Below are 24,845 nucleotides of genomic sequence, written 5' to 3' on the forward strand. Positions count from 1 at the left end.
GTCGACTCTTGAAGTTTTAAAAAATTCCAACCTAAAGTCAAAATTGAAATCTTTTGTTTCAGAAACTTATAGCAAAACTGTTCTTCGTGTCACTTCTTTTTATTCACAGGTATGTTACATTGTGAGCAGATGCCAGTGGAGGCCAGAAGAGGGTGTTAGGTGCCCAGACCTGCATTTACAGGCAGTTGTGAGCCACCCAAAGTGGGTGCTGGGAACTGAACTTGGGTCCTCCAGACCAGCAGTAAGCACCTGGGACTTCTGAGCCATCGCTCCAGCCCCACTCTCAGGTGTTTTACAGGTAGTGGATTCTGAATTCTTTCAGGTAAGAAGCAACCTCAGGTGTGGTTGCTATGATGGTGATCTTAACCCCCTGGAAGCTGAGGCAGAGACTCATCATGAGTTTGAGACTGTCGGCCTGATTTCCAAGTCAGCCTAGTCTCCAGACTGAGACCCAGTTTCAAAAACTGAAACAGCAACAAAAATCCCATGTCTAGCTTGCCAGGTTCTGTGGGACATGTCTATCTCCCTGCTACGAGAGGCTGGGCCCTAGAGATTATTAGTTACAACAGCACAGTGCGATCGTGTCTGAAATAAAAACCAGAACAGACTGAGAGCCACCACTTAGATCCACATCTTAGCTTCAATGATAACCGTCCGCTGAATGACAAGGGCCACTTCCTGTCAAGCAGCGTTGGTCAAGTTTGCCCTCGGTGTCACTGAAACAGCATCCACAAGAAATCTGATTTAGTAATTAATGGCTGATTTTATTTTTTAAAAAAAGCTGATTTTTATAACTGCATGTAGAGAACTAGACTTTATAAAATAGTTTCATTTTTTTATGTATGTGGATTACCTTAAAGTATGGAGACCCACATTACTTCTTTGGTTTTATCCTATGGGAAAAACAACGCACACTCTCATCGCATGGCTTTGTGACGTTTATATTCCATTCCACAGATATGGGCTATACAAATTAGTAACATGAGTTGTTCTTAAATTCCAAACATTTGTCTAAAATCTTATTACAGCAGAGGCCTAGGATATTAAAACATCAAGGCTGAAATCCTCTAAAGTAGTTAAAGCAACATTGAAGATACGGCACATTTTAATTAAAGTAGTATGAGAAGGTGACTTCAAATGCTAACAGACTAGGTAGCAGGGCTAGCATCTACAAGCAAGTCACTGTGGTCCCTTTAACATACGCGAATGACTATTCTTTAGGCATCCTTCCCTCATGGAAGTGCAGAATTAACACAAAAATCCAGATTAGTGATTTCCAAGCAATTTAGATTCTTCCTAGTAGGTAAGCTCTATGGAGAAGCGAATCTTATCTAGGAACCTGCACATTTGCTAATTCAAACATCAAAGACACCACACTTAGAAAAAAGAAAGGTTTTGTTTTCTTTTTTTAAGATAATGGTTTTTAATTGAGTTATTGAGATGAAGAGACAGTGAAGCCCTGTTTGCTACTTACATGAAAAGAAGATTTTAAAAAACAATCACTGCACAAAATACAAAGGGGCAGGGTATGCTGTGGCATTGAATTCCTCCCCACGGTTTTTCTTGACTTCTCAAGAACAAATTAAAGTCTCCACAGCAAATTTGTTCTCAAAATGCCGAATGGTGAAACAGTTACTGGCTTCCCGCTTCTGAATACCTGTTGGGAAAGGAAAGGGGGCTGGTTTTGGTTCTGTTTTAACTTGTTTAGTAACAAATACTCACAGTTACTCTCTAGACATAGAGAAGCATGCCACTCCTCTATATCCATCCCATAATTTGAAATTCGTGCTCCACTGGACCTTTTCATATATCCTAGCAACTGGTAACAGTGCTTTACAAAGGGTTAACAGACAGATGTGCTGCCTAGTCAACTTGATACACAAACTAGAGTCATCTGCAAGGAAGGAACCTTAATTCAGAAAATGCCTTCATAAGATTCACCTGTAGGGCATCTTCTTAATTAGTGATTGCTGTGGGAGGGCCCAGCCTATTGTGGGTGGTGCCATCCCTGGGCTGGTGGTTCTGAGTTCTATAAGAAAGCAGGCTGAGCAAGCCATGGGGACAGTAAACAGCACTCCTTCATGGTCCCTGCACCTGCTCCTGCCTCCAGGTTCCTTCTTTGTTTGAGTTCCTGTCCCGACCTCCTTTGTTGATGAACAGCAATGTAGAAGTATAAGCTGAATAAACCCTTTCCTCTCCAACTTGCTTTTTTGGCCATGGTGTTTTGTTGCAGCCACGGAAACCCTAAGACACATGAGCTCCAAGGTTTGGGAAATATTCTAGTTACATACGGTGGAGTCCCATGCCCGTGTGTGCTTGCAGAACTGCACACCAGGAGAGACAAACTTTGTTCTATCAAATTGGTTTTAGAAAATTATGAGGCAAGATCATGACTTAAATGTAAGACATCAAGTGGTAGGTTTCAGATGACTCAGCAGCCTGAGGTGAGAACAATGTCATTACAAGTATTGGCAAAGACCAGGAAAGAAGCACTTCTGCTGGGTGACACAATCCCACACAAGCCAGGCTGTGGCGTCACCGATGGATGGCACTGGATGATGTGTTCGGTCACACACACTTCTGCGTTGCATTTATAGTGGGCACATGCTGCTATTCTTACTGCTCAGGGGGAAAACAAGATTTAGTGACGGTAGAGCTGCCTAGGTCATGTCAGGGCTCCAGTCTCCTCACTTATAGGTCTTCCTAAGTCACCTGGCTGTGACTAGCCTCAGCATGATCCACAAGGTGACGGGACCTGTGAGAACTCAGATTCCCAAAGAGTCCAAGCGTGAGGCTGAAAGACCTCTTCTCTCCTGTGGCCCAGCCACAGTGAGGATGAAAAGTCAAACCTGACTCTTCTACATGCAAACTGAGGGGTGGGTGTGTGTCCCAAAGCAATGGCATTTCCTGCTGACTGATGGTTTCTATCTGAAGAGAGAGGGTTTGGGATTTCCATGATTCTAAATCTTGGAAAAACTAACCAAGCATGACACAGGTTCCCTTTACATTCTCACCCAAGCGTCATGGGAATTCTGACTCTCCTTACCTCTAATGGTTTCCCGGCGCTGCAGTTTGTAGGTCTCCTTGTCGTGACACAGTCGGTAGATGAAGAAGCCCAGGTTGTCCACGTTCTCGATGCGGTCGGTGATCACCATGTGCTCATGGATAAGGTAGGACTGAGGCAGGTAGGTCCCGGCCTGTGGGAGAAAGATGTGACATGGAGCTTTCTCAATGTGCACTGAGCGAAAGGCAGACAAAACTCTTTGGTGACGCTTTTAAAAGAGGATTTATGGATATTTAACTGGCTGCTTTTATAAATGTAGTCTTGGTTTTTGAATTGGAATCTCGCTTTTTCGCCCAAGCTGGTCTTCAGTTCCCAGACTTAGCCGGTTGTTTCTCCTCAGCCTCCCAGGAATGACGATAGGCATGGGTCACTATGCCTAGCAATACGTACGGTTTTGTTACAATACAGCCATGCCCAACTCAGAGGCACTGGAATTAAGTAGCTGGTTAATAGTTATTTTCTAGTGCTTTAGGAAAATTTAAATGTGAGAAAATTTTAACACTTAAAAACTTTCCATTTTATTTATTACTATGTATGTGTGTGTGTGTATAGCATGTGTGTGTGTGTGGTGTGTGCATGTATAGTGTGCATGTATAATGTGTATGTATAGTGTGTATGTGTGTGTGTGTGTGCAAGTGCACAGTATGTATAGGGCTGAGCATGGATGGCAGAGGCTGACTTCCTGGGCTTAGTTCTCCCCTTCCACTGTGGGATTAATGGACGGAGCACACGATGTCAGGCAAGAGCTTTTACTGCTGAGCTATCTCTCCAGCCCAATTTTGAATGTTTTTAAAAGATGTTATTTATAAAATTTAAAGCACTATAGATAAAAAGAAAACAACACACAAGTTTCAGTACTTTTTTTGGTAATTCCCTTGGCTACACTCCAGAAGAGTGAGCTCCAAGAATGTTAAGAGACTGTTAATTAGAAACAGCAAACACTCGGTACCTTGATGTTAATAAGGAGCTCCAACAGGTTTTTGGGCGGCATAACGATGGAAGTGTTCAGAGGAATCACGTAGCACTTGTCCAGGTTAAGGTCCAAATAAGCAGTGAGTTTCTGGAAAGAAGAATATGTCTCAGACAGGTGAGCAGGCCTGCGATGCACAGACTGGGCTGCTAAGAATCGTATCCACAAGGTGGGCTAGCTTTAGAACTTATAAATCACTTGAAGTTTCACAAATCAAGAACTTGGTGGGATCAGCAGACGAGGCATAGGCAGCGAGGCCTGAGAAGGCCGAGCCTCGGGGAAAGGGACCTAAGTCTATTTTTGTTTATCTCATTTGAGACAGTAAGTACTTAACTACGTAGACCATGCTGGCCTCAAACTTGTGCATCCTATAGTCTCAGCCTCCCCAGTGCTGGAAGGAGACGCACACTTGCAGTTTCCAACTCTTCCCTCCCTTCTCTCTCAAGTGCAAACTAAACCCTAAACTGAAGAATTCAGCAACTACTAAAATTAAAACTGTAAAACTCCTACTAGAGACCCTGAGCTCTTTTCCCAATCCTGGAACTGGCTCACCTTGTTGAAGTCATGCACAATGTTGGCAGGATCGCTGTCCGCAAACTCTGGTACAGGCACACTGATGAATTCCACTGCGTCTTCCTCAAAGATCTTAATGTTCTCTTCAATTGTCTGGTAGCGAGCAGCTGGGGCATCCGCAGAAGGCTCGTTCAGGATGACGTCATCTTTGATGTACTTTAGTCCACAGTAGTACACATCATCTGGCTGTGGAGTTGAAAACACTGTATTTCAGCAATCCCGCACACGGGAGACAGGTTTTTAAATGTAAGCCTTACTTCAACTGCCACCCCTACCTAAATAGTATTTTGCTTACAAACTCTTACTTTCCAGATGACACGTCAGACAGTTTAATTACAGAGCTAGCACATTCTTTATCAGGTTCTGAAGTTGTCTTTAAAAAAAAAAAAAAAAAGCTTTTCAGGAGGAGAAAGGCCGCTGATTCCCTCCCTACTCTCTGTGGTAGATAAGAACAGAATACGAAAGCTATCTGGTGTTAGGGAAATATGAAGAAACACGGAGCCCTGCTCCCACCTGTAGGCAGTTTCCCACAGAACACAGTCAGAAGCAGTGTTTGCCTTTCTTTCCAGACAGGGTTTCAAGTAGTCCAAGCTGCCCTGTACCTTGCTATATATATAGCCAAGGATAACCTTAAACTTTCAATCCTTCTGCTTCTAGCAGGTGAGAGCGACTACACCCAGTTTATGTGGTACTGAGGGAGTGTGCCCACTCACAGAAATAGGTAAATAAATGTATGTATAAAATATTTTTAAAGTATCTGTATATAGAGACTGAGGGCATGTAACAAAACATTTTGATGCCAAATGTTATCTTTGGCAGTGGAACTGTAAATTATTATTATTTTATTTTATACACATTAGTGTTCTGGCTGCACTACGACTGTGTGTCAGATCCCTAGAAATGGAATTACAGACAGTTGTGAGCTGCTGTGTGGCTGCTGGGAATTGGACCCGAGTCCTTTGGAAGAGTAGCCAGTGCTCTTCACCGCTGAGCTATAGCTCCAGCCCACAGATTATTTTTTCTGTACCTTAGGTGTCTTATAAAACAAAATACTACATTTAGAAAGATACACATAGGAGTGGTGGTGGCACACACTTAGCACATGAGTCAAAGGCAGGATCAAAGGTTGATGTCAGACTTGCCTACATAAGTCTATTCTAAAAAAATCAGTATGCCTTTATCTTGACTAAGACTAAAAGTGAGCATGGACTTCATATAAACTCTGGAGGAAGACTTCAAAATTAGTTTTGAAATCTGGCTTCGAAGCCTTTCTCCCTACTTGAAAACATTAAAACATCTGACGTTGTCAGCAGAGTGGGTTTGGGGAGATGATATCGTAAGTCATAATTAAGTGCAATCAATGTCTTAACACATTGAGTGCACTCTAAACACTAAGCTACAGGTCGCTTTCACCAAAAGTGACGTCGTCATCTCTGCAAGTCACCCAGCTCTTAGACACAGCAAGGGCTGTCAGGTAGTAGCCTCAACTGGCTGTCCAGGGATGACCTGTCAACATTGTAGCTGACATATTCACACAAGTGGCAATTCTGATGTACCTCTTTACTAGTAACTGCGGTGGGAAAAATAAAGTCCATTTTGAGAAACCATCCATGCCCAAACATGGTCACCTGGCTACAGACAGAAAGTACATGCTTAGAGCAAGGCAGGGACCACATTCTAATTCACAGAAAGAGGAAAAAAATTCAGGCTCCCCCCAAAAAAACATTCTGCAAAACTGGCAAGACTGTTCAGTGGGTAGCCGGTACTAGCTCCTAAGCCTAATGATCTGAATCCAATCTCTAGGATCCACACGGTAACAGGAGACAACCAGCTCCTCAAATGTCCTCTGGCCATGTCCCTTCCCCTATAAGTAAGTAAATAAACGTATTAGAAAATCTTAAATATATTTTCCTACTTATTCCTACTTACCTGAAGGGCAAAATACTTGTACAGGTATGCCCCTCCGAGGATGACACCAGCAAGCATGAAGGCCAGTCCAAAACACATGCACCAACACCACGCTCTCCTCTGTCCAACTGGAACCACATCACCTGGGTCCTGGAATGGAAACACAACAGCCACATCAGAAACAGAGTAACAGAAGGCTTGGGGTTATCTATGAAGATGAAGATCAAAGAAAGGTATGAAGGCTCTAATCAAAACTAAGCACGGAATGAGGACCGGGGCACCAAGACTCACCCCCACCTCCATGCCAGGCATGGACACTGGTCCCCAGAGAGACCTCTAGGCAGAAGCCTTCTCTCTCTCAATAGTCTGCCGACTAACAGTGTCCGGAGCGCTAATACAAGCCACAGTTTGTATTTTCCATACTCGACTTTTGGTGCCATGTTCTAACATTTGAAATTCAGAAAAGGCAACAACATGACCTTGGTCCCTCAGTTTGTGAGGCTGTTTCACACATCCAGGGGATTTCCTAATTGGATCACTTAGAAGACAGTTAGCCTTTACAGGTAGTTTATCTATTTTATTCCAGATATAAAACCATTCCTTAACAATCTATGGGAAAAACTAACACAACACTAACAAAAGATAGGACACTGAAGTTCTTTGGACAAAGAGAATCTAAAAATCAGGACAAAGGTATGTCGGTATAATTAATTCTGTAATTCCACCCTACCCGAATCTCGGTTTGATAATGGCTTTCTTTCATTTTCTTTTTAAGAAATAAAACTGAAACCCAGTATGAACTGTGGACATTATAGGGCGTCAGTCATCGAGACAGAACGGCTGGTGAATGAGGAGGAAAACCACGGTGAGACAGTGCACAGCCCAGGGAGCAGCTACGGCTTAGGGATGAGTCACTTAGGAATGGCAACTACATTCTACACTTCTTTTCTATGATAAGAGATCGTGTCTGAGTACTGATGGGCGACGTCCAATTCCAAGTCCTGTAGCCAACAAGAACAATGTTAGACAGACACACCCCATTGTTTTTTAGAGAGAGGTTTTCACACCATGTAGCTCAGGCTGACCCCAAACTTGTAGCAATCCTCCTGCCTCTGCCTCTCACCTGCTATGATTACTGGCATAGGCCATTACATTTATGGGGTTGGAAGCTTTAATTTTAAACACACAATCATGCAGAATAATAAATAATATTCAATGTAACGCTCAGGCCAAATGATTTGGCAAGGACTACATTTGAGGCAGCTCTCATCAGGGATGGTGTGTGGATGTTTAGATCAATGTATCTACTAAAGCGTGGAATGGGAGTGAATGGGGAAGAATTCATCAGAAGTCCTATTAGTGAGAAGTTCTAAGAATCTCACGTGTGGTAATATTTTATAGACCCAAACACATGGGCCTGCTTGAGCTTGCCTGACAAAAACATCACAGGAGAGGGAAAGTGTCCTAGCATAACTACTCTCAGAGTGGGGACAAGGGTGGGGGATGGAATGACAGATGCAAACAGTTGCTCTCAGCATTTGCTACCAGCTGTTCAGACAGCCAAGTGTGCACCAACCCAGCCCTACCTGCCAGGCTCCCTCCTGTGAGTCCATAAATCAGTGGCTACGGACCATGGGTGGACACAGACAAAGAATATGCAGCCTCACGGTTACATGGACAGCGAGTTCTCAGACTTTTTCATTTTTGATTTATCATTTTAACTATGTAACAAACAGTGAGTTTGAGAATAAATTACACATCGAATGTGTTTAAACAGTTGCCCTGGGCACCAGGAATACAGACTTTGCCAAGGAAAAGATAGGCTGGATCACTGCGGATAATAAATATACAAAAAGGGCCAAGCAGGTTGTGCGTATGTAGAATCATAGCACTTGGGGGTGAAGTGGGGGGCTTCGGCTAGTGACTGCTGTGAGTTGGAGGTTAGCCTAGACTACACAGGAAGCTCTTGGCCGGCCTTATCTTTCATATAAAACCCCTTTCTTATCTAATGAAGCACAAAACAACATGAACGTGGGCTCTGACAGAAAAAATGCAGAGTGAGACAGGATGGATTAAGGGAGAGACTTCCCAGGGAGAGAACAGGGCATGGAAGGACACCGGGCGAACGCACACTGCCAGGCAGAAGACAGTGTTCCAGCAAACGATGTAAAAGGTAAAGAACAAATAAAATCATGAAGGCAGAATATACCACACTGCAGCTGGGGGTTCGGTATGGTGGGAGGGATCCTAGGGAGAGAGAACTGGAACAGGCCACAAAGGGCCTTGGTATGGAGTTGAATTTGTAAGTTATTTTAAAAAGTCATTTTCCAGGACAACAGAGGAGACCAATTTGTTAAAGAACTTCGCTTTGGAACACTTATTCAAAGGGCAGCCAGTGACTCTGCACCTGAAACATGGCTCGAGAATAAAGGAATAAACAAGAGTCTATTTCAGTATCTAAATTATAGACCTTGAGTTGACAAACCACTGGGAGCCTCCTAAGAGCTGACGTCTTTAAAGTCTGCTCTCTTTCCTCTATATTGCTATTAGTCACTTGCTTTCTTGCATTAGACATTCATGTAGCGATCTTATCTCTTGCTCCTAGGCTAGAGGGTTCCTGTTTATGCGTGTTCACTCTGCATTCCTAGAAACTCTAAACCACTCTTGGGGCTTAGTTAACATGCAGATACTTGACGGCAGAACGAAGAAAGAGTTTAAGTTTTCGTGATTCACAAAAGTTGTATCAGCAGCCAGAAAGATAATGGAGGGGGACGACACAGTCACATAGGATCTGCAACGAGCTGGCAACCTGGCAAAGGCGGGAACTGCACTTAACCCCGCACTGTTAAGGCCAGTGTCGTGGAACACGCTGGGCAAGGTCCCGTACCAAAGTCAAGTGTGAACAGACCTTGCTTCTAACCGTCAGCAGTTTATGACCTAACACAGGTGTGACAGGCACGATGGCCCCATCACAAGCTGAGTCACAGAGCAAGGATAAAGCACATTCATTCAAGATAAAGGTTGTTATTAAGCCCCGTGTGGTGGCTGAGGCAGGAGAATTGCCACAGATTCAAGGCCAACCTAGGCTAAGGTAAGTTTCAGTTCAGTCAGGACTACAGTGTCAAAAACTAAAAATAATATTAATAAAAGTGTTGGGGCATGGAGCTCTAGAGCAAACCTTGTACCTGTTGGTTTACTAAAACTCACACCACAGCCTTTCCAGTCAGGGGGGCAAAGATGCGAGTCTGACCCTCCTTGATGTTGCACTTGACATCCCAGACAGTAAACAGCTGTCAATAGGCACAGGGTGAGAAAAAGAAAACTGTGGGAAACCTAACAAGGTCAATTCTACTAACGCTCAACTGTGATTAGACCTCACCTGTCCTTGGGCAGGGTGGCCTAAGTCTATAATCTCAGCATCTGGGCAGAAGTGTTGAAAGGACTAACAAGGTTGGGCCAGAGAGGTGACTCAGTGCTTAAGAGCCTTGTGGCTCCCGCCGGGGAGCCTGGGTTCCATCCCCAGCACACACATCAGGTTCCTGGGGATCGAACAGGATCCGTATGTGGTACACACGCCTTCTCAGGCACACACACATACATACGTGTGAAATTCAATAAACACTTTAATAAGTTCAGAGTAATCCTTCCTACCTAAAATGTTTTTAAAGAATGCCTAGGTTACATGAGAACCTGCTTCAAAAGAGAAAAAAAATTATTCATAGAGTCATTCAAACTTGTTCCAAAGTAAAACCAACCCAAATATTTATTAACTGATAAGGAAATTGCCATTTGTCACATTCGTATTTTGAAAACAAAGCAGCAGTGGTCCTGCATTTTGTGTGTGCTTCAAACATGTTATAACCTAAAGAGGAAAAGCCCACCCCCACATTCTCAGGAGTGTTTTCTTTCTCTTAACCCTAGTGCTTAAAGTCTGCATTTCAAATCTCTTACTAAACTCCAAGTCTGCTTTTAAAAGGACGGGTCTGTCCCTTCCTTGTCCTGATTTAACTGGAGGCACAGAAACCTCCTCCCTGCACGGCTCTCCAACCGCTGCGCCTTAACTGTGCTTACAACTCCCGCAGGCCCCACACAATTATCATCTTCTTATTCTTCCTCAAAGTCAAGATTTTAGCCCAGTTTATTAAAAGCACACCCTGGCCTACTCCTACACTCGAGAGCAGAGAAAGAAGTGGCTTTCAGGGTCTGGCTGGTGGTCCAAAGCAGGAGGGCTGCAGTTAGCAGGCAGCCCAGCCAGCTTAAGTTAAAGACATAAAATAAAAAAGAATACTGGAGATGCAGCGTGCAGAGTAAGTACTCCGAGGACACAACCACTCAGGCTCAGTCTCTGATACACAGCCACGGTGCAGCGGAATCGCTCTCTTGTGTTCTGGTAACCTTATCAGACAATAAGACAAGATTATTTAACTGTATCTTAAGCAAAATGAACTTAACTGCATTTTACTTCCATTCGTTATAAATGAGGTCACCTCAGTCAGTTCCCTGAGAGGCTTCAATAGATGGGCTTCATTAACATAGCTCATATAAAATGTAAGGTTTAAAAATTCTTTTATTACTCAGTTTCAAAGTAACAAATACTTCACATCCTTTGCTGCTTCTATTTGAACCTTATTTACATAATAAATGGATCACGGAGTTGTTTTATGAGATGTTTTTTCTAAAGTTCTCCAAATGTAATGTTTTGAATTTCACAGCAAAAGCAACAGTGGTGTCTTAGAGGCCATGTTACTAAAGAGAAAAATATGTCAAGTATTAGAAATGACAGATTCAGGGCTAGGGATGCAGCCAGTGGGTAAGCAGCTTGGCCAGCATACGTGAGGCCTTAGGCTTTGGGCTTCAGTCCCACCTGCGGAAAACCAGCTGCAGTTGGCACACCCGTGAGCTTAGCCCTGAGGATGCAGGGCCAGAAGGAGCACAAGTTCAAGGTCACCCTCAGCTGCACAGTGGATTAAAGGCCAGCTGGAGTACAGTAGATCCTGTATGAATGAATGAATGAATGAATGAATGAATGAATGAATGAAGTTCCAAACAGAGACAGTTTGGGGATGGGAAAACCATGGCATAAAAATACTAGGTATAAAATTAAGAACAAAAAAAACAATTTTTTAAAATATTGTTAATTCAAAATAGCATGTACAATGGAACCTTCAGAAATAGATTTACTTAGAATCATATATTAATTATGTTAGACTAATATAGGTAAATATTGACGGGGTATGAAACAATCCAAAGGCTGTCCCTTGGAGATTTGGGGGATAGTCTTCCCTTGGAGTCCTGCCAAGGTCTTGCAAATTCCTTCCTCACTTTTCTGTAATAAATCTATGTTTGCTCTGCTTAAAGAAAAAAAAAAAGATTTTGGCATTTCCTTGTATGCAAAGCAAAACAAATAATTTTTTTTTCAAATCAGGAGATAGAGGTGGGGGTGTGCGGCTCGGCATGGAGAGCGTGGCTGCTGTGCTCAGGGCTCGGAGTCACTGCAACACCTCTTGCTTACTCCGGGTTACACTGTGCTCTCTGCCGGGACAGTTCTACAGCCCCGAGGGCAGCTTTCCTTTACAGGTTATCATCACAAGGCTCTTCATGGGCAGTCCCCTGTGAACGGTCTCCAGGAAGTGGTACATTGTAAGGTATTCACTGCATATGTCTTAACTCCTATGCTCACAAACACTTTTACTGAGTACCACTAACTATCTTTCCCAGATTAATGGAAACTATTTTCTAAGGTAAATAGTAAAAGTCGCCATTAAGTATGAAAAAAGAGGAACTTGGAGGACACTTCTCTTTTTCCTCTTGGTATCAGGTACTTAGGATGACGGGATATGTACAGCCTGCAGAGCTCTCAGTCTTAGCTGAACGGGAGATGCTCCGCTCACCTGGCTTCAACAGCAGGCTACTTTTCTCAGGACAGGAACACCAAAAGAATAAAAACAGGTCTCATGATCTCCCCACCATCAAAAGCATCCAGAACCAAGAGGTGTAGGTGAAACAGAACCTCAGGCTGGCAAGTTAATAGACTTGTTCAGGACAGCAAATGTCTGCCTTCTTTCTTCTTCATTCCAGGATATAAATTCTGCTTCCTTTCCAAACAGGACTGTCATGTCTCAATTGCTAACAAGGTCCACATAGGAATATTACCTTTGACACATAAACAGGAAGCAAGTTCCCTGAGCTGGGCATGCGCTGAGAGGAGAAGAAAGCTGCTCTTTGCATGTCAGGGCCACAGTTCACAGCAGCCTCTGCCAAGGAAGTTAGTATTGAGCTGAAATTAGGAAGCACAAGGAGCACGCCGATGGGGGAGTAACCCAGTTCGTCTATATTTACAAAAGGGGCAATGAAGGAGAGCTCGCAGAGGCACTGCTGGTGCTAACAATACCACTCTGCATGCACATTTTCTTGCTTAACAAACTCTACAACATACAAGCAGCGGTGCAGGAAGAAAAACAGCAGTCTAAGGTATTGCATAACATTTTGAGAAATCTATAAAACCTGAACCAAACTGCTAGCATCTTACAAAATGAGCGCATGCCTAGATTAAATAAGCAGGTCAGAGTGAAAAAGAAGAGACTGGGTGTGGCTGTAAAAATCAATGCATTTACTGCTGAAGCATATCAGTCAATTCTGTATCATCAGGGAAAGGCAGAGTATCTGATGCAAAGTAAAATGCTATTAAATATTAATTTATGAGTAACTTAAAAATCGATTCCTTTTCTGCAGTTTAAGATCTCCTCCTTTGGCCATGGTTCAGAGATGACCACCGGTTTTGTAGCACTCACTCATTCTATGCTTTCTAGAGCTTTACCAACAACAGCGTATGAAGCAAGGAGAAATGACAAGAGCTCTGTAAGCAGCATTGCATACAAGTTTTACCTGCTGTTAACAGGTCCAGTCTCTACAAGGAGCAAGCAGCTGGCAGTAGCCGGGCTTGCCTCCCACCAGAATCTGAATGTTACTAAGAACAACTCTTTTTAGGAACTCTTTAGGAACAAACGATCTGATTGGTTGGTCTTGGTTCCTTGTCCTACCACGCTTCTGGCTCTCGGATGGAGGGATAAAATCTCCTTGTGAAAACAGAGGTGACTTTTTTTTTTAACATGCTGTCAGATTCATAGGACATTTCTCTACTGTTCATCAAATTATATGGGACAGTGTTATGAAAATGTACTGAAATCATATACACACACGAGGCAAAACTGTAACTGAATATTCAGGCTGCCAACATGCGCATTTTAAAGTAAATCTTGAAAAGCCAAGATATAAATGAACAGTTAAGCATGGTAAACACCTGTAATTCTTAGTACTGACGGAGCAGAGGCAGAAGGATCGCTGCAAGTTCAGGGCCAGCCTGGGCTACACAGCAAGTCCTAGTCAAGTCAAACCAGGGCCACACCACAAGACACTGACAAGACAGGAAAGAAAAGGAAAAATGAAAAGGATTCACTGAAGAGTAAAACTCAGAGCAGTAAAGGCAAAAGCAAAACCCCAAAGCGGGCAGTGAGCTGCCTTCCAAGTTACTCATGAAGTAGGCGGTCTTGGCTCTTTGGAGAGGAGATTAGAGAATGGTGGCTCATTGTTTCTAGGTCATCTTGTCAGGTCTTAAATTAGTGCCAATAATCCAGACAGTTTCCATTATTATCCATTATTAATTATCATTAGGCCTATTGTTAGTGCACAGGGAATATTCTAATTAAACTTTCAAAAGCTTTGGTGAAGGTGGAGTTGAAAGTCCAAATATTGATTTTCAGCTAATGTTTATCTTCTGAAAACTCAATGAGGTAACGGTAAAGGGAAAGCAAATGGCCCTGCGGCCCCACAGAACAGACACGGTCGACAGCAGAGGCTATCGACAGTCTCAGAGAGGGGAAGACGGCAGAGCATGGGGAGAAAGCCTCAAGCTTCTGCAGATGGAGAGCAAGCATAAAGCAAGGAAGACAGTGCAGGCAGCAGAGCAGGAGCCGAGGTATAGTATCCAGGTACCACAGCTGAGGTAGAACTCCATACTAATGGACTGCGAGGATTAGCTGGGTGCATGCATGCCTGCAATCCCAGCGCTCAGGAAGCGGAGACAGGATGAGTAGTGTGAACATAGGGCAAGCCTGGACTCCATCACTCTAGGCTACAGAAAGAGACTGTGTTGGGAGGGGGGGGAGGGGGAGGGAGGGGGAGGGAGGGAGGGATCAGTGCACTCAGTTATGCAAGACTTTTACAAAAGTTTTGATCACAGACTTTTTTCTTTTTCTAAAGCAGATCAAATGCACAAAAGCAAACACAACTCAGAAGGACTGACTGATTCTCTGATAAGCGAAGATACAGAAGGGCGATTAGACTACTGACAGAAGATGACCAAAAAAAAAAAAAAAAAAAAACCCACAGAAAATTATGCCACATTCCCCCAAGCTCCAAGAAACGATGATCAAATCCAGACAAAAGAAAAGGGTTTTATACAAGAAAGTGCAGTGCAAGCACACACATTATTCTGGGGTAAACACGACTTGTCAAGAACCGCAAAAGCAGTGGCTATCACTTTAGCAAAAAAGTTACTATGTATACCGAGACTAGATTATGTGTGTAGTGAAAAAACACACATGTACGTGCATAACTATATCCATCTTTCATAAGGATACTATCAATGGGTAATATTAAAACAGTACAAGAGTTAAAAATAAACATTTGGGAATACTACAAAGCAGCAGTATAAGCAAGTATTTCTGGACACTGTCACCCAGATGTGGCACGGAGGTCCTCTCCCCTGAAGTCCCCACAGTCCTGATAGTTTCCTTATAGGGCTAGGACACTGCTCTCACTTTCATTCTCTGTGGTGGGCAGCGCAGTCTCCACCAGCTGAACTCGTGACATCTTAACCGACAACATGGCTGTGCAGACTCCAGCTGACTTCTGTCAAACGGTTCCTTAAACACTGCACAACTCTGGGTGAGTTCCTTCTCAACTGAGTTGTTTGGCCATGCTCCTGACTCACAGACCAGCTGTTTGTGTTAGGAGTGTGAGTAGTCTGCCTTCTTTCTAACATAGCATCACCTTATAGAAAACCTGCAGAATGCAAAACCTCCTTGAGTTTATGAACAATTGTTTAACTTTGACTCAAGACGCTTTGGGCCCAAAATGTTTAGGACTCCCTGGTTCAGAGAACTGTGGAGTTCAGATCACGTAAAGCCAAGCAGTGTTTCTCCCATATAGATACACTCTGCTCAGCAAAGCCGCAAGCCAGAGTGGCCTGGTGGCCACGCTGTAATAAGAGACTACAAGTGAACATAATTGCTTGTGATTAATTTAAGGACACTGACATTAGACTATGCCTCTAGGGAGAGGAGAGACACTTGCACTAGAATAGTGTCTGTCTCTAAGGAGAGAAGGCATGTTGTAAAGGAAAATAAGTAATTTTCCCAGTTGGTGGCAAAATTCTTTCCACGTGGACTGTGTGGTGTTAGTTCAGGTACATACATGTAAAATGATCTGTCACTCAAGAGCATACATTTTTTTGTGTGCATAACTGCACTACAGCCTCTAAAAGTGTATTCTACTAAGACACTGCAGGCTATTTACATCTTAAAACTAAATTAATTCTATTGGTCCCTAATATGTACTGGAGAAGTACACATTTTAAAACCCTGATGGTTTTTATGTCGAAGGACTTTGGAACAAGGAAAGTGTTAAATACTGTTCTACAAATGACATGAGCTGGTGCATACAGAACAGTATCACAGACATAATATTCCAAAGCAGGAATGACTGGCAGGGGTGAGGGGTGTGGCTTCTGAGGCCTATATTCGCTGTGCTGCTCATGGAAACGGATGCAGAGACCTGAGGTGATTTAGTCAACACAGCACTTGAGAGATGAAGGCAAGGTTCAAGTTTCCATCACTAACTGAATTGATGTGCAAACTGTTATCACTAGCCCCCTTAATTGAGGGTACTGGATAAAAAGGAGGAATATCACTTTTTCATTCTCTTTCCTCTGATCATTAGAAAATGTAGGCATCATTCCTAGTTCCTGTGCCACAGAAAGCCAAGCATTACATCACACCTGAACACAGAAGCCAGACTTCGCTAGCTTGCGTTCTACATGAAAGGAGATTATAAAATGTTGGTCCACCTCAAGCCATTAGTGTTTCTAGCTAAATTAGTATATGAATCTAATGATTTGCCTTTAAAGCTGCAGTATTACAGGGTATTATGTGGAGTAGCCCAGTGGTAGAGCATGGGCTTACTATATGGGCCCCGTGACCAAGAAATAACCAGTACCAGCATTAGGGTACAAAGAGTGTGCCTCATTTCTTTTAAACGAAAACCAAAGAAAATCTAACTTGACTAAATATGCAAAAACTCCAGCTTCATCAATTCATATTCTTGGGTATAAGAGAAGCAGTTTGCCATGATGTTTGACATGGCTCACCCTCTTCTAACTAAAACTGATGGGACTGGGGACTTTATACACCAGCCAAAAAGTAGAAGCACTAAATGAAACACTAAATGAGTAACAATGACCTAAGCAGGCTGTCTCTCAAACTCACCTTCCCTAGTTTAACAGGGATCTTTGGATACGGCGGCGATCTAAGCAATGTAATTAACAATGAGAATTGCCTTTTTGGCTAGGCATGGTGGTGCATGACGTGCGTTCAGTACTAGGACTTAGAGACCCAGAGGGAGGAGGAGGAATGCCACGGGTTTGAGGCCATCTGGTCTACCTAGTAAATTTCAAGCTAGCCTGGGTTACCAAGCAAATCTCTGCCTCAGAAAACAAGTGGAGAGAATGAAAGAGCAAAAGAAATAAAATGGTCTGTTTGCTTTTTGCAGTAATTAATTTTAACCAGGTACAATGGCTCAAGCCTGAAGCCAACTCACCCAGGAAGTCGAGGCAGGAGATTGCAATGAGCTCCAGGCCAGTGGAGTTACACAGTCCCAGTTCAGCCTAGGTTACAGAGTGAGACCCTGTCTCAAAAACTTTTAAATTAAATGTTGCGATCATATTTAATACAAAATATTAAGATTTATGCTTTATACTCATTACGAAAAACAAAATCAATTTCCAAAAATAATCTGACACTAAAAGTTAAAGATTCAGAGGCAGGTGTGAAAACTTGTATCTGCCGTCTTCACACTCATGGACTCCTGAGTTCTGAGGTCAGCCGGTCTATCCAGTCAGTTACAGAGCAGCCGAGACACAGTGTGACCTTGTCTCAAAAATAAATAAAAACAAGTAAGCCCCAAGAAACTTAAAACTTTGAATATTAAAAATCCAACAAAGCTTATCCCTTAAGATATGGAATCCAACTACCTGGCTGAATACTTATTATATAAACAAAACTGTTTACGCAAGTATTTCAAATTTTAAAAGTGGTAAATTTCCAGCTAGGAGCAATTGCTCAGGTCTGTCATCTCAGCACTTTTTCAGTCTTGAGGCAGGAGGATAGCTCTAATCCTAGACCAGCCTAGACAATAAAGTAAAGCCCAAACAAACAAATGGATCCCTATCTCAAAAAAAACAAAAGAGGTTCTAATGCCATGCACAGGGTCAGCTTCTCAAAAACAAACTAGGTACTTAAGTTGCTAGCATTAATGAACCAACCATGGGTGTTATTTCACTATTAACCTCTCTTCAGTCATATTCATATTAACACCACGTCATGAGTCACTCCAGGAAATCTGTAAGCATTAGACAATAAAGACAGTTAAGTTCAAAGTTAGGAGATTCATTCCCCCACTAATAATTTTTTTTAATAGCTCAATTTAAAATTTCTCGTTTGGAAATAAAAATTATCAATCCAATTTGCCCTAAAGCAGGACAACTACTGAAACACTTCATAGCTTTTTTTATCCCCCTCAACTCAATGTAAGGACTAAAATTCAGCAATTCTTAAAAATTTTTTCTTTCATTCAATTATTAGTAACATGTCATAAGCTGAAAGCTTGAAAGAATATGGATCCTAAACACAGAAGAAAGTAAAAAACCATAATTAAGGAGAGAGGGCTTTTTAAAAAATGGTTTTTATTTTCGTAATTTTTAAAGTTAACACACCAAGTAATGGGATTCGGTTTGGGAACGATGTCCTTAGGGTCACTTCTGCAATGTAATCCTAAAGCCTGAACTTTCAGCTATCTATCCCATAAAAGACTAGCACTGTGAAACTCCATGCAGACAGAGTAAGGGCCTGGGCGACCTAGCTGTACACAGGAACTGAGGAATCACAAGCACAGCCCAGTGTCCCCATTCTCTGAGACATTCAGAGTCTAAAATCTTCCTTTATCTTCACAGGGAGCAGCTACGGCCTGAATCCTCTGGTGGGAAAGTCCCTAACTCCTCCTTCAGTCCCCAAGCTCTAAGTAAATGACATATTTAGGGCTGGAGAAGTAGCTCAGGGCGAGCGAGTGTAAAACCCTCTTCTAGCATGGACAAGGCCCTGGGTTCAATTCCCAGGACCACAAAAGTGGAACACTTGCCAGTTAAAAGTGAGCACCTGTATTTTGACCCATTTCTTTGTCCGGGATGATCTTTACTAACACGATGTCATACAACGAGATCCAAGGGGCTGCAGGCAAAACATGAATTCGGGGGGCATCTCATTCCTGAGGAAGAACGCAGTTTCTGAAGTCACTTCAAGTGTTTGGGTTATGGTTTGATGGAACCCAAATGTCTCCAAAAACTGTTTCCTATATTCTTCTCTGGGCACTGACACACGTCAGGCTTTTGCAACATATAATAAACGCTTGGTACGTTGACTACTGGGTGCACTAAGCATACCTTTATCATAAATGAGTTTTCGTGTTTCTGATTTAAGAAAAATATATATACTGCTATCCACATAGAACTCTTAGGTGGTCCAGTTGAACTCCCGGAGTTCTTAGAAGTTTATGAATATGCTAAGGGCAATAACTGGCCTTGCCCACCTGGGGACTGTCATCCTGGCAGCTAACTTGTCCTCCAACCAATGACAATGACAATATGCAACGTTACCCACCCTCAAAAAACAGAGTGTCCCACCAGAGATATGCAGAAGTACTTATCTGTCTCCCAGCATAAAACCTCACTTCAGACATCCATATCCTCTACAGAGGTCAAGATCTAACAAATGTGAAAGTTTTTCTGGCTCCAGCCCGGCATGGTGGCACATGCTTGTCCCAGCACCAAGAGGCAGAAGGCAGGAGGATTACTGCACTTTCCAAGCTAGCCTGGTCTACACTAAATTCTGGGATAGCCAAGTCTACTCTATAATAAACATTTACAGCCAGTGTCTATAAACATAAATTACGATAATAGGCAATGAGATGCACTCTGATTAAAAAGAGCCAAGCTCCCAGTCCCCCAGTAGAGATCAACATGTCTCACTGACTGTCTAGTCATCCATTTTATGTTCTTCCTCTAACCCCCTAAGGCCGCAAAAAACACCATTACAAACTGAAGTCCAGATGATCAAACCAGTCAGTCCTGACTATGGAAATATCGAAAAAGCAGAAAGCACAAACTGGGATACACAGAGCCATCCTGTGACGATGCAGAATGTGTTTGTCACCCAGTGCCCATGCTGCCTGTTTCCTCTGCTCTGCAAGGTCACAGACTTAAGGAAGGGGTGAGAAGCAGGGACTGCAGCACGGGTTGTTGCTGATTCCCTGCTCCACAGTGAGGTAAGCACAACTGAACATTGGCTGGATTATATAATCCTCCCTTCTGCTTGGTTCCCTTTTCTTTGGCCTCTGACTCCATGCAGGACTCAAGGGAGGGATTAAACACAGAAAAAAAGAAAGGAAGCTGTCCGCTTGAGAAGAGGAGGACTTGTTTTTTTCCCCACAATTAAAACAATAGAATTGTTAGCTGGGTGTGGTGGACTATAATCTTAGCACTCAGAAGACCAGAGGATCTGGAGTTCAAGGTCATCATCAGCTTTGTTGCAAGTTCAAGACCAGCCTGGGCTAAGAGAGACCTTGTCTCAAAAGCCCAAAACAACAACTTTAATTGTTGTAAAACTGTAATTTATATAATCCTAGCATCTTCATATAATTTTTAAACTGATAGACCATCTGGTTTGACGCTTGAATTTTGACCCCCCCCCAAAAAAAATAATTTAAAATAAAATAAAGTCAAGCAGTTACACTGGACATACTTAGGGCTTCTATTGCAGTATTTGCACACATACTTTCCCAAGGTTCAAAGAAAGCTCTGAACACAAAAATCAAGGACTGCTGTCTGTACCATAGTATATCCTTATCACTTCAAACTGACCTTTGTCACACAGATCACGATACTATGATTCTTTGCTGCATCTGTCCCGCTAAAGGCCACGTGTCAATCAGGATGGGTCTGAGAAGATAAAGACTGTCAACTGAAAAATGTGGACGAAAAAAAAAATAATGCAAACTAGCTGGGATAATGTAATCAAAAGAAATAGCTGCTGGAACAGACAGCTAACGCAGAGAGTAGTTGGAAACTGTGACGGAGCTGTGGGGCTGCTTCCAGAAGGGTCTCATGCAGGGTAGGAGACAGCAGCAGAAGACAGCGGTGTAAATGGTCCTGTGTATGTATGTTACATAAGCCCCTGACAGGAGACAGCAGAATTCTTACAGATACCCACGGGGCACTCCTCAAGCACAGGCTGTACAAACAGGTCCATGGCTACTGTGTAAAAGTGCTAAAAAGGCTTTCTTTCCGAGTTCTCAAACCAGCTTGGTCCTCTTGACCAGAGGAAATGCCCCAGGCAGAACACATTAAGGCTAATTCTGTTCCCAGCCCGGGCGGTCGGACAAGGTGGTTGCCACACAGTGCAGCCCAAAGGAACATCAGAACATTATGTAATCACTCCGCAGCTCTGGGATGAGATCAGTTCTCTCGGTGGCAAGCAGGCTTTTCCTTTATGCCACCTACTCCCATTGTAGAGATACTGTCCCCACTGAGAAAAGGCTTCCAGCTTATAGCTGGAAAAAGAATTCATTCATTCTCTCTCTCTCTCTCTCTCTCTCTCTCTCTCTCTCTCTCTCTCTCTCTCTCTCTCTGTATTAACCAAACCAATTTAGCTGTGACTTCTGTGTGGCTATAGAAGAACACAAGCCCTCCCTGTTTAATCGAAGTATCTTCCTTTGGATAGAGAAATCAGAGAAATTCAGAAATAAAAGCAAAGTATACAGTTATAGACAGTAACTCTGAAATTAAATTATGGTGAGCATATGAAAAAAATCCTTAAGAGCTCAAAAATAAGACTGCTACTTCATAGATGGCAAGACTGATTCAAAGCTCCCCTGCAAAGTGAATTCTGACGTTTGTCTTAGAGTTTGAAACCTTTACAACCCTTGAATAAAAAACAGAGAAATGACTTCACTGATGCTTGCTTAGTGTGGGAGGAGTTATAGTTTTAGAATTTAAAGACCATATACCTATATAATATCAGTGAGAATGTGTATTTGAAGCTGGGCATGGCTGTGCACACCTGTAATCCCAGTACTTGGGGAGGAAAATGAAGGAAGGGCAGAGTTCAAGGCCTATCTGGGCTTGAGGAGACTCAAGCTATCTCCACAAACAAGAATACTGATATGGAGTTGTGACTGGGTTCTTGACTATGGGTCTATTCTAGATGAAAATGTGCATCCGGACAAAAGAGATATGATAATCTGCTATGACAATTTTTACCTGTGAATTCGAAACATGTTTTCAAGTCCAAGAGTGTTTGTACTAGGTCCAGGAAAACAATACTAAAACCAGAACCCTTAATCCTTTTAGGGAATCAGCTCTCTCGTTTCATCTCAGGGGAAGACAGTCATTTAAAAAAAATCAACATGATGTTTGCTTTTAGCTGGAACGTTTCCAGAAAACATGTCCAAACAGCCCAGACTGCTATTATAGACCCCAAAATTTTGTAGGGTATTAGTAGCCTGTTTCTTTACAGTAATTTTCATTAGATCACTAAAAAACAAACAAACAAAACCAAAACCAAAAACTCTCCTTACTACTTGTACCATGGACACAAACGACTGATTTTAAGTCAAAACTAAAATTACCCAAGTGACAATAGGTATTAAAAGTGTTAGTGAAAAACGACGCAGCACCCGCTGTTAGTATCCATAGGTATCAAATGTCAGAAGCCCTAAAGAGGCAAAAAGAAAACTTAGGAAACAATTATATTTATATTTAAAAGAATATTACTGTACATCACTTTTAAAAATTGAATCCAGTGACAGCGTCACTCAGTGCTAATGGGGGATGTGGTAAAACAAAGGTGAATTTTGTAGGGATGGGAGCAAATTCCTATGTTTTGGTTCCAGTTTCACTTATTCAGAAGTACCCACAAAGAGGCTGATAAGAGTCAACTGTTGGGTTACACGGGAACAGCCACAATAACAATTACTTTCACCTGGGATATTTGTTACAATAATAAAATCACCAGCCAGAAACTACTCCCAGTATACTGTTGTCTTCTCCTCTCTCCAGACCCCAAGGTGTTCACCTGCCAACACCGAAGGCCATTTGTAGGCAAGGGAGTTTGTAAAAGAAAAGGGCTTTTAAAAAATTAAGATGCTTACAGTTGCTGGACTTAGTCCAAGTGCTGTTCAGCCTAGAAACGAAAGTAGGAAACAACAGAGGTTTAGGCTTGTTATGATGTCAGCCATTTTAGGCACAGTATTTATACTGGAAGAAAAGTGCCAAACTCGGTGGTGGTGGTGCCTGTCGCTGCAGGTTCCCGGGCTACCAAGCCAAGTGCAAAGCCGCGGGACCTCGTACACCTGTGCAACTGTCCCCTCGGGGGTCGCCAGGGGCCAGGACCCCGCCCCGCCCGCTGCACACACACACACACACACAAACACACACAACGGTACCCGGGAACGGAGGACCGTCCGGGAAACCGTCCCCGCCAAGGGGACCCCGCCCGCGACCCCAGCCAGGACCTTGCAATCCACCGCCACGGCATCCGGAGGGACGATGAGCGCCTCCTCGCTGCTCTTGGGATCGTCCTTCTTGGCCTCCTTCTGGGCCAACGCCGAGTTGAACGTCACCTTCACCATGGTGCGGCCTGGGGCTCCCTAGGCGGCGTCGGCGAAGGCTGGGGTCGCGGCTGGCAAGATCCCGGCTGCGAAGGCAGCCTCGTCGGCCGAGCTCAGGGCACGACTCAGCAGCGGAGGAGCGAACTGCGCTACAGCAGCAGCGGCTCAGTGCAGCGCGGTTTCCGGCCTCGCAGCTGGGGCGCGGGCGCGGGGCGGGGCCCGGAGGGGCGGGGCCTTGGGGCGGGGCCTTGAGTGGGCGGGGCCTGGCTTCACGCCAGACCCTCCCTGGTTCCCCCACACCCCGGACTCAGCGGGAATCTGGCCAGGCTTTGTGGAGGGCGCGCCTGGTTGAGCTAGGACTTGTTGCCCCTCTGGGCTGCCTGGATTTTCCGGTTCTGAATTTGCTTCCAACTAGTTCTCCTCCGGGGCCCAGTGTTGCAGGTTGATAAGAAAATGGGGTGAACTCTGTCGGTTGGCTACGTAGGATAAGTTAACTTCTGGTAGCACCAAATTCTCTTTGATTGTGAGCCCAAAGGCCATGGAATTGAAAAATAAACAAACCCAAAAGCTCCGTTTAATCATTTATTAGTAAGCGACTTAGTAGAGCATAGGAATATTTGAAGCACTGTGTCCTAGTGTCCTGGTGATCTGACTTATCTCCCACAGACCTCACCCTAAGGTGTTGCCTGGTTGACTAAGCTGGTCTTTTCTTCCTCCCTCAGAGGTCAGTTCCTGCCTGGCCTAGTCTCAAGCCAATGACCAGGAACCCTCTTCATCCATTTGTATTCCTAAAATTCTGCACTGGTAAAACAAAATGTACCAACCGAGCTCATTTGTAAAAGCAAGCCAAAACAAAACAAAACAAAACAAGAAAACCATATTTGCTTTAGGCCAATCTGTGATTTGTGACAACGCACTTAGGACAAGTTCTTATTTTTCTTCAAAATAAAAAAATTCTCCTTTTTTGAAGAGGTTTTGCTTCTGGCTGACAGAAGACATTGGCCACACACTTACTGGGTTTACAGCCGTGTCCCCAGATGGTCCTTTGGTCAAATGACTGATCCTGTAACCTTCTCCATATCTTCTCCTTGTCCACCTACAGGAATGTCTGTTGGCCAGAAGGATTCTGCTGTGTCAGCTCTGGCCTAGGCCAACCTTGAAGACAGCAGCTGAGACTGGAGTTCTTGAGCCCCTGGCTCTACTCAAGGAGGGAATTGTCTTTATTTCTTTTTATTTTTAAATATTTAATTTTTATGCCTATGAATTATTTATTTATTTATTTTTGCCTACATGTACCTGTGCCTAAGGAAGTCAGAAAAATGAGTCAAGTCCCCT

The 24,845-nt window shown here is 43.3% G+C and overlaps 1 protein-coding gene across 1 annotated transcript; it reads right to left on the reverse strand.

The window, feature by feature from the left end:
* Positions 1–743: 743 nt before the first annotated feature.
* Positions 744–23,707, reverse strand: Itm2b (integral membrane protein 2B). Its single transcript, XM_021181633.2, has 6 exons — positions 23,415–23,707; positions 6,537–6,665; positions 4,587–4,793; positions 4,014–4,124; positions 3,047–3,197; positions 744–1,657 (listed from the first exon to the last, which is right to left on the reverse strand). Exons 1-6 carry the CDS (start codon positions 23,529–23,531, stop codon positions 1,572–1,574), a joined length of 801 nt encoding a protein of 266 aa, XP_021037292.1. The 5' UTR covers positions 23,532–23,707; the 3' UTR covers positions 744–1,571.
* Positions 23,708–24,845: the final 1,138 nt, after the last annotated feature.

Source organism: Mus caroli, chromosome 14 (assembly GCF_900094665.2).
Source record: "Mus caroli chromosome 14, CAROLI_EIJ_v1.1, whole genome shotgun sequence".
Lineage (NCBI taxonomy): Eukaryota > Metazoa > Chordata > Mammalia > Rodentia > Muridae > Mus > Mus caroli.